The 15,531-nt window shown below is 29.9% G+C and overlaps 2 protein-coding genes and 1 long non-coding RNA gene across 4 annotated transcripts; 2 read left to right on the forward strand and 1 right to left on the reverse strand.

Moving 5' to 3' along the window:
- The first annotated feature begins 2,506 nt into the window (after nucleotides 1–2,506).
- On the forward strand, nucleotides 2,507–3,496 carry LOC105776001 (uncharacterized). The gene is made up of 3 exons (XM_012598472.2): nucleotides 2,507–2,627; nucleotides 2,711–2,769; nucleotides 3,081–3,496. Exons 1-3 carry the CDS (start codon nucleotides 2,525–2,527, stop codon nucleotides 3,168–3,170), a joined length of 252 nt encoding a protein of 83 aa, XP_012453926.2. The 5' UTR covers nucleotides 2,507–2,524; the 3' UTR covers nucleotides 3,171–3,496.
- Nucleotides 3,497–5,968: 2,472 nt separating this feature from the next.
- On the reverse strand, nucleotides 5,969–11,733 carry LOC105775662 (8-hydroxygeraniol oxidoreductase). 2 transcript variants are annotated; one of them, XM_052621826.1, is made up of 7 exons: nucleotides 11,463–11,733; nucleotides 8,194–8,336; nucleotides 8,076–8,113; nucleotides 7,282–7,684; nucleotides 6,602–6,838; nucleotides 6,361–6,519; nucleotides 5,969–6,255 (listed from the first exon to the last, which is right to left on the reverse strand). In XM_052621826.1, the coding sequence occupies exons 2-7, from the start codon at nucleotides 8,248–8,250 to the stop codon at nucleotides 6,145–6,147; spliced, it is 1,005 nt and encodes a 334-aa protein (XP_052477786.1). In that variant the 5' UTR covers nucleotides 8,251–8,336; nucleotides 11,463–11,733; the 3' UTR covers nucleotides 5,969–6,144. The 2 variants fall into 2 exon arrangements, with proteins under 2 accessions (XP_052477786.1, XP_012453610.2); XM_012598156.2 differs by lacking the exon at nucleotides 11,463–11,733 and having other exon boundaries at nucleotides 8,194–8,645.
- A 13-nt stretch (nucleotides 11,734–11,746) lies between these two features.
- LOC128033761 (uncharacterized) lies at nucleotides 11,747–12,402 on the forward strand. Its single transcript, XR_008189796.1, has 2 exons — nucleotides 11,747–12,018; nucleotides 12,130–12,402. It is a non-coding gene; the product is annotated as an uncharacterized LOC128033761 (long non-coding RNA).
- Nucleotides 12,403–15,531: the final 3,129 nt, after the last annotated feature.

A 15,531-nucleotide genomic window follows, 5' to 3' on the forward strand; every position in this document is an offset into this window, starting at 1 on the left:
GGTATATTGCATTTTGCTCTCTTTACTCAAAAAATGGGCAAATTAGCACTTATACATCAGATCAAAAGCGAATTGGTCCTATTTGTTAAAGATTTTATTTATTTCCATAGTTAAAAACTAGCGTGGTTGACAGAATAATCATGCCATGTGCACCTCATTTTGGCGCATTGAGACTAATTTTTAACAGTAGAAATGAATGAAATTTTTAACAAAAACACCAATTTACTCTTTTGATCTAATGCACATAAACTAATTTACTCATTTTTTGAGTAAATAAAGTAAAATACAATCTATTTCTTAATATAAAAACTTTTATAATATCTTTAATACCGGCCTTGAATTCATATTTATTTAAATTTAAATTAAAACGTATTTAAATTATTAATATTTTATATTTGGATTAAATCAAGTAAAACAAAAACTTTCACTCAATATGAGTAACTTACGAAGATCCAAGAAAAAGGTTAAAGAGACAAAGGCACAAGCCTAACAGGAAGGGCCAAAATATAAAAAAGAATGAAATAAAAGCCAATCTACTTTAAATTGGGGATCCCCCTATAGCTATAAATTAGATTTGCTAGCAATTTACCTACTGGAACTTACTAAATTCCAGACAGACACAAGAATAAAAAAATATTTTTGCATAGAAATAGGAGTAAAAATGTTATCATTACAAACTTTGTCTCATTAAGAAGGTCAATGAGACATAATTACATATCCAGGTTTTAAGTGTTCTTGTCCTTTTTTCCCATCCAACATTCAGACTGAAGTGGTTTTCCACTGTTTATCTCCACTTTTCGTTTTTATGGCTATCAATGATAATAGGAAAAGGCTTTTACTATTTAACACTGCTACTTCTCGAGATTGCTGCTGAACATTCTCTTCAATGGCGTTGAATTGATTTTAGGTTGAATGTTTAATATGATGTAAAAAGTTGGAGTACTTGTTCAGTGATATAAATTTGTGTTTGGGTTTATACGTGGTGTGGCGTTATTTCATATCGATTAAATCTTTAATTGATTGTGAATTTTGTATTATGATTTCGTTGAGAGAAGTCTATAAATTACCTTATGTTGACTCCTTTCAATTTGGTTAATATTGTCTCCAATGAAGAGGTCGAGAGCTTGAGGCATAAAGAGAGGATGATGGTGAGTTATAGTGATAACATGTAGTTTGCTATAGGGGCGTACATCGGGGAGGGGGTAGGGGTGGAGGCGGCGGCCTTGGCCCCCTCCAATTTTGGGTAAAATTGTCTTGTACCCCTTCAAAATTTTAAAAATTACACGTTAGTATAATAGTAAATTTGTACTTTATCTCCTCCAAAAACTTATGATTCATCTTTGACTCATTAAAGTAGTTTACATTTTGTCTCATGTTACAGTATCGGTATAGTATCTAATCTCACCGTCACCGTTATTTTTACACTAACCGTAGATAAACGCACTACCCATCCTGCAGACTCCCCTAAGCATGTAATCTAAAACTAAATAATTGGAGATGAAAGCATGCTAGAAATTTGGTCACGGATTGTATAATGTTGATCAAGCATGCAAACACATGTTTGATCTTATTTTTCACACAGTAAACAAGTTTTGGGTATTACAATTTTCACGTTGCAAAAAGAAACAAAAAAGCAATACTTTTTGGACATTTCTTTTATATGATTACAAAAATCAACAACTAACTTTCCCATGTACCAAAAAAACCCAGCTGTTCTGATCAAACTTTAGGCAAGAAAGACAGAGAAGGGAGTAATTCATGTTACTGGATTCATATACAATATATCTTATATTGATTTCATATATTTATGTACATAGATATGTCGGAACATAAGTCTTTATTTATTAAATTTGATTAGAACTCGAAAATCTATTCTTGTCAGTTCAAACTTAAATCTAACCTAATTTAGGTTACTTTTTTATTCTCGCTGAGTTCACATTTCAGTAGGATTTGTAAGATTTTTAGTACAATCGTATCATATTGTAGTGTTAACATTGATGAGAAATTTCCACCACATCATAACATGGATGAGCAGTACATTTACTTGCGGTTAGTGTAAAAACAGCGATGGCAGTGAGATTAGATACTATAGCGATACGATAGCGCACCGCACCACCTATCCAAACTCACCTTTAATCTCACTGCTACCATAACACTCCAGTAATTAATTAATTTGTTACCACTATTTTCATTCTCTTAATAACCTAACTCAAACCAAATAGATTCTATCTAAATCACCGAGAATCATAAACAACTAAAACTCAACCGATAATTGTTTTTGAAAAATTGAGGAGGGTGGATAAATAGCACACAATCATATGGTTCCCCTCCATCAACTCAAGTCAACGTGAAACAGCAAGAAAACCCACACATAATCCTAGTATGTGACAAAAAGCATTGGATTCCCAGACACATTTAACAATCCTGACCATGTTTTTCAAACCAAGTCATGATTAAGTATCCCAATTTGTTCTCCATAAATACCCCCAAGAACCAGCCCCCAAGTTGGAGCCAATTTTACAATATGAAGATCAAAGTTCAAGTCATGTTAGCCTATCTCCTCATTGTATTTCTACTTCTTCCATCCTCACAATCTCATTATTCCTCAATACCCATGCAAATTACAGGCAAGTTGTTCTTTTCTTTTTCCGCTTAAAATCTCTGTTTGGACAATCTTCTAATTAACATTGTAATCTACATTAATTTACAGTTAACCATGATATGAAGACAAGACCTCCCAAACCAAACAGGTTCTTGTTAGCTGCTTGGGTAAGCTTCTCTTTATCCCTACATCTATCTATCTATCCATATATACACACACCAACTCATTTGGGTCCAGTGCTAAGGTGCTTGATGCTCCTTATGTAATGACTTGGGGTTATAAGCCTTGCGGATTGGAAAACTGCATTGATTTAACTCCGAATTTAATCAAGCTCCAATATAATTATCGGATACTGGAAAATCTCTTAGACCAATAATATTTGCGTGTGTGGGGATATAAGGTGGTTTAGAGCTTTGTTTGATTATGATGAAACGGCTGACATGGGATTATTGTTTGAATTTTGTTGTGAAAAATGAAGGAACATGGAACAAATGTGAAGGGTAACATGAAAAAGGTTCCATCAGCTCCAAATCCAAAAGGAAACCTGCATCCACCATCCAAGCCATGAATATATATATATATATATATATATGAAGTGGATTCAACTGTGTTATTGTTTCTCTCTGCTAAAACCTAGTGCACGCATATACTATTAGTTAGGGAAATTTGTGTGAAATCTTGTTTTCTTCTTCAATTGATGCATCCAATATGGGGTTTTAAATATGCTTTATTAATTTTTTGTCAGAGAGCTTCCTCAGGTCTTTGTAGTTTTAATACGTGACAATGTTTGTTTGGATTGAGTTGTAAAGAGTTTAATGTTGTTTTAAGTTAATTTTCGAATTTGAATGTTGTGATTGGAAAAATAATATTAGAAAATTTTGTTTTTCATTTAAAGATTTATGTCGATTCAATTCTAAATTCAATCAAAATTGATATAATTATTAAACATAATTAAAATTTCAGACTCAATGTATATATAAAATGCAACATCTCATTAATAAAAATGAGTAAGAATAATCTTATTTAGCATTAAAGAGGTGTTATATTGTACTTAACTGCTAATATATAAAAAGTTGAATCTATATATCACATATAATTAAATTTTTATACTGTAATTTGTCACATAATATTTTATATTATATGACATAATAATCACAAAAAAGTTAAAGCGTGGAGTTGTCTTTTCAATTGTTATTTGAGTTTCAATAATTAAGAAATTATTGAAAATCGAAAATGAACAAAATAAATTGGTTATGCACATAGAACTAGGGGCGAGCAAAATTCGATTCGGTTCGAAAAATTCGATAAAATTTTCAAATTTTGAATTAAATAGTTCGAATTATTTGAGTTAATCAAGTTACTTGGATCAACTCGAATAAAAAAATTAAGTTTTTCGGTTTAACTTGAATATGAATTACACAATTCGAGTTATCCGAAAATCCGAATAAGAAAAGGTAAAAAACTATGCCATTTTAATAAATGTTTCATTTTCTAAAGTTAAAAGTCAAAACTAGAGGTGCTCATGGGCTGGGCGGACCGCCTGAAATATGGGAGGGTTCGGGTAAAAATATAGGCCTGAAATATGGGTTTGGGCAAAAAAATGAGTCCAGTTTAGAAAACGGGCTGGGCCTTGGGCACCACTTTTTTGGCCCGAACCCGGCTCGGCTAGGCCCAAATATAATAAATATATAATTTTTATTTTTTTAATTTTAAAATATTTTTAAAATACTTTTTTTATTTTTTATTTTTAAAATAAATTTTTGGTGTTTATTAAAAAAATAGGCTGGGCCGCGCTCGGGCTTAGGAATTTTTTCCCGGGCCGGGCATGGACAAAATTTTAGGCTCATATTTTGGGCGGGCCGGGCCTGAGCCTAGGACGCGGGCCAAATTTTTTTGGGCCCGGCCCAACCCATGAGCACCTCTAGTCAAAACCATTAAGTTAAAAGGCAAAACTACATTGTTTTGATAAATGTTTACTCATTAAGTTAAAAGGCAAAACCATTATATTGTTTATGTAGTTAAATAATTTTATACTTCGTTTACTAGTTAAATAATCAGTTCATGTAAACGCAACATTGAGTATAAATAATAGGATTCGTTAACTCGACTTGACTTGACTCGAAATTTTTTGACTCGATTCGAAAAAAATTCAAAGCGAGTTTGGTTGCTAAAATAGGATTCGTCAACTCGACTAACTCGAAATTTTTTGACTCGATTCTACTCGACTCGATCAAATACTCACCCCTAGCTAGAACCCAATCTTATTTTTACTAGACCTTGTAAGCGAATAATTTATTATGATGATAAATTTAGTTTTCAGGGTTTACTTTGTTAAATTATTCCTTATTCACTTTTTTGAGTTAAGTTTAACCATTAATATTTCAAAACGAGTCAAATAGCTTTCCTTTAATGGAAATAATTAATGATTAAAACATTAACTTTTTAATAATATTGGCATGACAACCCGCATGACAGTCTATATATTCTTCATGCTAACGTTACTTTTCTTATATGCCACATCAATAAATAATTTAAAATTTATAAAATATTCAAAAATAAAAAATTTCAAAATTCAAAAACGAATTATAAAAATTCAAAAACTAACATGAAGAACACGTAGATTGCCATGCAAGGTTGCAATGTTAAAAAAATTAACATTTTAGTTAATATTTCGTTAAAAATAAATTGACACTTTTTAAGGTTGTTGGTCAAATTCGACTCTTTTAAAAATGTTTGGGGTCAAAATTTAAATAAAAGGGATCAAATTGCCAAAAGATATAAACATTAAGGGACATTTGTTACTATGCCTTTAATTTATTATTCATTTAATTATTTTTAGAAAAAAAGGTGAATAAATATGAGTAATTTCAGCACATATAATTTCCATTTTCATTTTGGAATTAAGGTTTCTTTATTAAAAAAGTTACATGTAGAAATACTATTTTCTAAAGATTTTAGCCCATACAAATAATTGGTAAAAGACTTTTGGTATTTCTCAATTTTGATATTGAGTAAATTAGTTCCTCTAAAAAATTGGAGCAAGTTAATTCCTATCAATTTTGAAAATAAACAACTAAGGACAATTAATCACAACATTTTCGTCAATTTTACATAAATTTAACATGTAATATTTTTTGTAAATTTTGAAGCTAAATTTGTTGAACTTTTTAGAATCAAGATCAAATTAACAAAACATATAAATATCAATGGCTAAATTTGTTATTATACCAATCAGAATTATGCACAATTGGCAAAACATATTAACACCGTGATTAATGGTCCTAATTGCTCACTTTTAAAATTGATAGGGATTTAATTGCTCCAATTTTTTGAGAGAGACTAATTTGCTCAATTTTAAAATTAAGAGAAACTGAAGACGTAAACAACTTTATTAAATAATTGAACCCAAGGTTTTATGGCACAACACAAATACTCTTACCACGAGGCCAAGGAGTTATTAGCAAGTAAACAAAGAAAAAGAAAGAAAGAGCAATTTAAACATGGCATTGCTTTATTTATGTGGTAAACATGAGTAAGAGGGATCAAATGTTGATCAAAATCTTGACGCAATCTGGTTGCTTCAACAACTCAGAGACTTTGTTTCCGTCTTCCAGCTTAATCTCATGGCTCTTAAGTTCATCAAGCTGGATTTCCTGTGCAGAACAAAAACAAAAAAGTTTAAAACATTTAAGGAATCCATCCTTCACAACATCAACCATTAGCCAATAAACTGATATGATGGACACAACACAACTCACCCTGTTTTTACATTTTTCAAATATAATTGGGAGGTCGGTTTTGGGTTTGAGCCCTCCAAAAATTGACCCCTTCAATGTTCTTCCAAATAAAAGCTCTAAGATGTTTATGTTTACATTTGCCTCTTCTGCTGCTCCTATTTGTATGATTTTTCCTGTTCCCTAACCATCATATCATAATCCCCGATGTTAGTGTGTTTTTATTCATGGTTGAAAAATAATATAATGTATGATAGTGATGTACCAGTTTTGTGGATTGAATGGCTTGATTGATGAGGGGTGGAACCCCTGTGCATTCTAAGCTATAATCAACGCCCATTCCACCTGTTAAATCCTTCACTAATTCCGCAATAGGTTTATCAGATTGCTCGGGATTTATGAAATCCGTCATTCCAAATGCTTGCCCCTTTGCTTCTTTCATTGGGTTCTTGTCTATGCCAATTACTTTAATAGCACCTCGACTTTTGGCTCCCTTGATGGCCTGCACATCAAATCCATGCATAAGATTATACCTTCTATTAGGAGCAAGAATGCATTATATTATTTCTATTCAAAAAATTAAGTAAATTAGTACATTTACGTTATATCAAATGGTAAATCGATCTTTATGTTAAAAAGTTCATCCATTTTTATTGTTAAAACTGGTTCTTATATATCATCATGATGTGGACGTGACACGTTATGTGTCACTGTTTGGTTATTTCGTCAGTCATGCTAATTTTTATTAGTGTGAATGAAATTTTTAACAGAAAAAGCTAATTTGTTATTTGATTTAATGTACATGGACTGATTTACTAATTTTTCAATAAAAGAGACAAAATGTAATCTGACTCCTAGAATAGAGACTTGCATGATACTTTTACCTCGATGTATCAAATATTAACCCGAATTAACTAAAATAAAAAAGAAAAGGGTAGGAGGTACCCCCAAGCCAACAGGTCCAAGGCCAAAAACAGCAACAGATGAGGCATTTTGAAGCATGGGTTCCTTCCAAGCAGCCCCATATCCGGTTGAAAACCCACATGAAAGGAAGGTAGCATTGGGAAGTGGAGTTTTTGGGTCAATCTTGAGAAGGAAGTTGAGGTTGATAACCATGTATTGGCACCATGTTGAGCATGACAATGCATGGTAGGCAGTTTGACCTCCGATGGTCATCCTTGAACTGCCATCCAGCATTAACCCATTGTACCTGGTTGGGTATTTTAAGCATAAATTGGTCTTTTCAGACATACAATTCTCACACGTTCTACACTCTGCTACATACGTCGGAATCACAAGGTCCCCTTCTCTCAGTCCTGTCACTCCCTCTCCAATGCTCTCCACCACCCTGCAACAATTGTTTTTTTAATCAACATCATGGTATGCATCACATCACTTGGTGGACACTTTCATAAACCATTACAAAAACGAAAATAAATAGTAATAATAAAGGATAAACTGCATTTAGGGTCATTAATTTATTAGTAAGTTTATATTTTTGGTCTAATTTCAAAAAGTTACAAAATGATTATTAAATTATTCAAAAATTTTCATATGAGGCCATACAACGTTAATTTAGACAACTCAGTGACTTAAATGAAGACTTTAAATATTTTAGTGACCATTTTTAACTTTCTGAAGTTGAATCACTAAAACGTAAATTTAATAAGAGTTCTGTGATTTTTAAGTGCAATTTACCCAAAAATAAATATGTATAGTATGTATGTAGAAAAACTTACCCCACACCTTCATGACCGATTACTCGAGGAAAAACAGGCTGAAAGGATTGGGAATAAATATTAATTAATACCATGGGCATATCTACCAAGCTAAACAATAAGATTTAGAAGTACTAACAATTGGGAACCCATTGGCAAGCAATAAATCAGTGTGGCAAACACTGGCATATAGCATTTTAACTCGAACTTCATATAATTTTGGTGGTTCTACTTGTATCTCTTCAACCTTCAATGGCTCCCCTTTTCCCCAACTTACAATGCCTGCCACATCAATATATATATTTCAAACTAATTAATCAAAATTCCGACCAATTTTTGTGTGCTTTTGAAAACCCAACACACATGTACACACATGATGTAGGATAGATATTTGTTGATAAGGGTATCAACAAAGGAAAAGGCAGGGAAACGGATGTGGTGATGTAAAGGAAGGTCGATTCACCCTAACAAAGCGGAGAACTGGAGGAGGTATGCAAAATAAGAAGGTTGAGGCCAATAAGGTGGTTATGGATGCTTAAGGGTCGATATCTTCTTCAATGTGCTGAAGAGTATATATAGTGAAGGTTTCGTGTTTGGAGATGTTGCCATCATTGCGGAGTGCATGGGGGGATGTACGCGATGGGACTCATTCTGTCATTTTTTCTTGAGCAATAATATATAATCTTCATTTTTTTTTTGCTTTTATTAATTAAAACTAATATAACATTTTTTTCGAATAACATAATTCTATACAAAAACATAAATGAGGCATAAAGGATTGGTAAATCCGCAAAAAAATCGATTAATCTTGAAATCTCTGTTTAAGATTTAAGGTTTAAGGCTTAGAGTATATGCACAAATTTTTTTTTTCAAAATCAATGTTTTTGTTAGTGGTGGATCTTGCAACTAAGTTTTAGGTGGTTTAATTAAAATTTTAAAAATTAAAATTTTAAAAATTATGAAGGATTAACAATAATTTCTCAAAATTTTAAGGTTTAGATTATATTTATATACGGTTTTCTTTGTAAAAATATTATATAAGAATGATTTATCATAATTATAGTTATGATTAATTTAATGGTTTATGTATGTATATGGTCTATTCTTTGTTATCATTATTTTTGTTAAGTGTTTTAGTTTGTGAATAAATTATGAATAAACATTACAAATATATGTTATAAAACATTATAATTTATTATGATAAGACTTTTTCATTTTATTAATATTTTATTTTAAATAAATTAAGTTAATACATAATTTTAAATTTTAATAAGATAGTATTTTTGGATAATATATATTAATTTATTTTTCTCAACTTCTATTTATTATTAATTTTAAATGAAATATATGTTTCATTTTATAATTTTATAATTTTAAATTTTGAAAAAGATATTGATTTTCATTCATTCATTTTATTCTAAATTGTTTTAAATTTTAATTACTTATACGTCTTTTTGAAAAACTCATTTATATAATTTTAATTACCATTAAATAAATACTTTTTAATAGATAATTTCTAGTAATATAAATATATATTTAATGAAAATTTTAATAATTTACTTTTTACACTTTGCATATTTTTACAACACAGAGAAAAAGAAAACACTTTTCTATGACATATAATTTTAGCATTTTAATTTAGTTTTCTTTTAACTTTCAAGTATGTATTTTTAAGATAATATGAAACTTAATATAATTTTTAAAAGTTTAAATAAATAAAATATTAATTATTTTTAATTATATTAAATTAAAATTCTTTTAAAATATTTCAAAATCATACCTCTTTCTTATATTTTGATTAAATAATAATTTTATTTCTATTTTCTTTTTCTTATTATTAAGTTATATTTTAAATATTTTGTTATACTTAAATTAAGATTTAATAATATTCATAATGTCTTTTTATATTTAAAATATTTTAATTAACTAAAATTTGTGCATGCATGTAGCGACCTAAAAATTTTGCGTACGGGCGCTAATCGAATTGATTGTTGAAAATTTGGAAATGGAGTTTCGATTTTATTTAACAAAGGAGTCGCCACCGATCTTTTTTCCTAGGTGTGATCGGACACCTAATAAATTCCCCTTTTAAGAAAAAAAATTATTTTTAAATTTTTCTAAAAAAGGGGTAATTTTAGGTCTACGTAAAAATTCAGAGAAAATTAGAGTTCGGGAGTCGGTTACGCGCGAGGAAGGTATTAACACCCTCGCGACGCCCAAAATTGGTATCTCGTTAAACGCATGTTGTCTTAATTTTCAAAATACAAGTTCAATTTAATATTTAATCGTGATCCGATTGAAACATGATAATTTTTTTTAAAAACACGGGAATTTTGAACCACGAATTTTTTTCAAAAAAACGAAAGTTTTTTTTTGAAACACGAGAATTTTTAAAAACACGAAAATCTTTGAAACACGAAAATTTAAAAACACAAAAATTAAAAAAAAACACGACAATTTTTTAAAAATATAAAAAAATTTAAAACACAGAAAATTGTAAACACGAGAATTATTGAAAACACGAAAATTTTGAAAACACGAAAATTTAAAAACACAATTTTTTTTAAAAAAAACGCGAAAATTTTTGAAACACGAGAAATTTTTTTATAACACAAAATTTTTAAAACACGAACATTTGTAAAACCCGGGAATCGTTGAAAACACGGAAATTTTTGAAAAAAAACGAAAATTTTTGAAACACGAAAATTTTTAGAAAACCCAAAATTTTGGATCACCGGAATCTTTGAAAACATGAAAATTTTTTAAATACTGGAATTTTTGAAAACACGAGGATTTTCGAAAACACGATTTTTTTTTGAAAATACGAAAATTTTTGAAAACACAGAAGTTTTTAAAACACGGGAATTTTTGAAATACGAATTTAAAAAAAATACGGAAATTTCTTGTGAAACACGAAAACTCTTAAAAATGCAAAAATTCGAAAATATTGAAATACGAGTAATATTCGAAAATATTAAAATTTGCAACACGAATTTTTTTATTTTTTTTAAATTGTATCGTATTTAACACGAATCGATGATGTTCACCCCAACATGGCGATGAAATCGACGAATTAGTGTCAAACCGATTCGACTTAATATTTAATCAGAATTCCATTAAAACACGAGGATTTTTTAAATACGAGGATTTTTGAACATTTTTTTTATTTTAAAAGGACGTCCCGAATTTAACACGAGCTATCGGTATCCACCCAACATAGCGATGAAATCAATAGCTTGAGGCTAAATCGGTTCGTTGCCTGATGCATTAAAATAATTTTTATTTTAAGCATGCAAATAAAATGACATAATAATATTTATAAAATTATTCTAAAAAATGTAAATTTAAATTAAATGAAACACCATTTAAATATATGAGTTAAATTAAAATGGCTTAAAAAAAATTTACCAAAAGCCCAAAATTGTGGGCTTCAAGAATGGGCCCTCTTCTCTTTGCTTCTCCTTTTTTTTGTTGGGCTGCTACTTGCGGGCTGCCAGGAAATGGGCTGAATCTGTTGGACTATTGTGCTGGGCCTGCTGATCGACTGGAGCTGCACGGGTGGGCCACTGCTGGTGGGCTGCTGCTGGTCCACCAAAACTAGCCTGCTGTTTTTTTATTTTTTTAATTTTTTTCTTTCTTTTTCTCTTTTTCTTCTATTTTTTCTTTCTATTTTTTCTTCTTTTTTTCCCTTTTTCTTTTTTCTTCTTTTTTAGGCCGAACCTTAACCTTCTTGCGCCGGTGAAGCTTCCTCCATTCGACGGCGCGGTGGTCGGCGCGCCTCCCTTCTCATCCTCTCTCTTTTTCTTTCTTCTCTTCTTTCTTTTTGGTTGCTATTTTTTTGCTTGCTGTTTTTGTTTCTTTTTGTTTGTTTTTGCTTGTTGCTTTGCTTGCTTATGTAGGGGCGACGGTGGTGGTGCTGTCACGGTGACGGTGCGACGGCGGTGGTTGCGAGAGCGCGACGGTGGTGAGGGCCCTTTTGTTGCTCTTTTTTGCTTGATTTTTTTTGCTGCTGTTTTCTTAGTTTTCTTTCTTCCTTTTAATCTGCTCACTTTGTCTTCTTTCTCTTTGTTTGCAGGTGGCAGTGGAGCAATCATGGCCTAGGGAGGCTGCTGGAGTAGCTCGGCTGCCGATTGGGTGATTTGACAAGTCTAGAAGGACCAAATTGCATAAGATGCAAAGCTTCTAGGTCAAAAGTGTAATTTTAGCAAAAATATGGACCAAAATGTAATTTCTTGAAAGTTTAGGGGTTAAAATGAAATTTTGAGAAACTTTAAGGGTTGAAATGTAATTTTAGAAAATTTTGGGGTCAAAATGTAAATTTTAAAAAGGTTTAGGGTCAAAATGTAAATTTTAAAAAGTACAGAGGTCAAAATGCAATTTTTTTAATTTTTTTTTAACACGAAATTATTCGAACAAAATTCAGTGATTACAATGCATATTGAATAAATAAAATTAAGCCATGCATGGTATGAGTAACAAGCTAGTGTGTCATAAATGAATTAGCAATAGCATCTATCTTATCGAATAATTAATTATAAATAAATTCTAAAACTCTAAATCCTAATTTGAGACCTTTAAATTCAAGATCCTAAATTCAAGAGTTATTAAAATTTATTTATAATAGTTACAATCAATTTTTAATTACGTTTAAATAAAATTATTAGTATTTATTTATAAGTCCTCTATATATTTTAACTTAGTGATAATGTACCATATTATTATACATCGATAATACATAAAACTTATATATTGACGGCTCATCAAATATGATTCCATATAAGTATATAAATAAAAATATTTTGTTGTTAACTACTCTACAAGCTGGTTGGATTAGTAAATTAAATGTTATAATATTTTTAAATATGAATTTAGTAATATGATAAAAAAATTATATTTTAAATCGGTTTAAAAGTTTTTCAAACTTGTGTTTCTATAATAAAAATAGTTCCTAAAATAATTTATAACAATAAAAATTTAAAATGTAAAATCAATAAAAAATAAAATTTGATATAATAAAAAAGGCGTACTCTACTGTATTTCCGAATATCAATTAAAATAATTTTCCATTTTCTCTAGTGTCATTGTTATTTGAATATAATTCGATATTATCTCTTGAAGGACCATTGTTTTAATGTTCCATTATTTTTGAGATAATTCTAACTTATTAATGATAACAATCTCTACTATTTTTACTGACAATTTTTTAGATGCAACTTGATTGAATATGATTAACTACGGATGTTACTTCTAGAACCAAACAAAAATTTAATTGATATATGACTAATAATTTTATATATTATCCTAAGAATTCTATTCAAATTAAAACTCAATAGTTTTGTTTGATATAAAAATATGTAATGACCCGATTTTCAGTAGTGCTGAACTTTGCGGTTTTGAGACCTTGTTTTCGTAAATTAGGTTCGTAGATATTAAATAGGATATTTACAAAGTTATTATATTGATATATTAAAATTTGATTAAGTAAATTAGCTGAAAATGAGGTTAATTAAGGCCTTGGGACTAAATTGTAAAGATTTAATCGCTATATATTTTTAATTAGGAAAAGGCTTGGGGGCTTAGATACTAACTATCCAAAGGATGAAAATGGTAAATAAATCAAATTAAAATATATGATAGTGGAATTTGATGGTGGATGCCATTAGATTAAGCTAAGGGATGATTAAAGTTTAATTAATTAAGGTTAAGTTAATTAAACATGTTTAATTATAATTAAACCATACTATATAAACCAAAATTAAGTGGAGAGAAGTGATAATCTTCTCCACTTCATTTGTCTATCATTGTTAAACTTTAGAGAAAAGCTTGAAAACATTTATTCAATCGACCATTATTTACAAGTCTCTAGCCATTTTTCTTTAATTTTTATAGATTTTTTTTTACCATGGGAGCTTTTGATAAGTTGCCATTGTTGGCAAGTAAGTCTCTAGCCATTTTTCCTTTATTCTTCAATTGGTGAGATTTTGTTAAGTTTTCATTGTTGACAATTGGATGAATTATGTGTGAAATTGATAGAAATTAAGCTTAGATTATGAAAAGGACTAAATTGTAAAGCTTAATTATTACCTTTGTATATTAGGGACCAAATTGAATAAAATACAAATTTATTATGAAATTTTGGTATGAATAGAAAGTATAAGGTGTAACTCCCCACTTAATTTGTTTCAGTTTCTGTAAATGCATGATATAAGTGTGAATCTATTTTAGTGGTTAAGTGTTCTGAGTGTGTGTACGAGGTTTTGGGTTTAAGTCCCATATTTGCAAATTTTGTTATTTTTCTAATCTTAGCATTATCCTTGGTAGATTGGGTTATATTCTGTCTTTGGTAAACTCATATTAGAATGAGCCTATTGGTTTTAGTGGTAAAGAGTTAGGGTGTAAGTAATTCGCGGGATCATGCACTCTTTTCTTTCCTAGTTATAATGAAAAAAAGTACAACTGGGTGAATCCAGCCTATTCTTGAAATAAACAACTCGCACACACTCCCTTTCCAAAAAAGATCAATACACCAAGGACTACACTTAGATTTATTGGATTTGTTGCTAAAATATCAGTATTAACCGAAACTCCGTGGATGGCCAATGACCCAAGGAAACGAAAGAATCGGTTACATTTTTCATATGATCTCCTATTTTATTTTAGATAGACTAAAAAAAAAGAACCGGTCTTGTGTTCAAATCTCTACATGAGCGAGGTTGTTAATTTTTGCTTTGTTGACTGATAGAGTTTCGGTATAGCTAAAATTCTGAGGTGCTTGTGAGTTAGTGGGTTACTGGGAGAAAAATAGGGGATGTGTTATCAAATATGTTGTATTTTTATTTTTTAGAATTTTTCTCTCTCTTCCAGAAAAGAAATTCTGACGCTCTTTTCTTCTCCTTTTAAGTTTTCTGCCAATTTTATTTGTTCTCTTCCTTTCCGATTCTGTCACATTCTCTTTTGCGTAATTCTTCGTTTCTCGATATTTTAGTGTTCTTTGTGAGATTCTAGTAAGTGTGGTAAGTGTGGTTATTATTTTAGGTTAGTGAATCGTTGATTAATGGGGTTCGTTTTGTGTTTAGGAGAAGATTAAGGGGCTGGGGGTTTCCAATCGGTGCTTTAGTTGTGCGAAATCACCGTTGTTCATTCGAAGGTAAGGGTTTTTTTGAATTAAAGGATTGTTTATTTCGAGGTAGTTTAGTTTAGTTTGGTATCTATTTCTATTTAGCGTTTCACGGCTTTTTTCTTTTCCAAGATTAAATTAAAATTAATATAATCATTAACCTCAAAATTTTCGTGTTTTCCAATTTTGAAATATTAAATTATTTCAATTTAATATATAATTTTCACTTTTTGCTTTTATTAATTAAAACTAATATAACATTTTTTTTGAATAACATAATTCTATACAAAAACATAAAGGAGGCATAAAGGATTGGTAAATCCGCAAAAAAAAATCGATTAATCTTGAAATCTCTGTTTA

Source organism: Gossypium raimondii, chromosome 10 (assembly GCF_025698545.1).
Source record: "Gossypium raimondii isolate GPD5lz chromosome 10, ASM2569854v1, whole genome shotgun sequence".
Taxonomy (NCBI): domain Eukaryota; kingdom Viridiplantae; phylum Streptophyta; class Magnoliopsida; order Malvales; family Malvaceae; genus Gossypium; species Gossypium raimondii.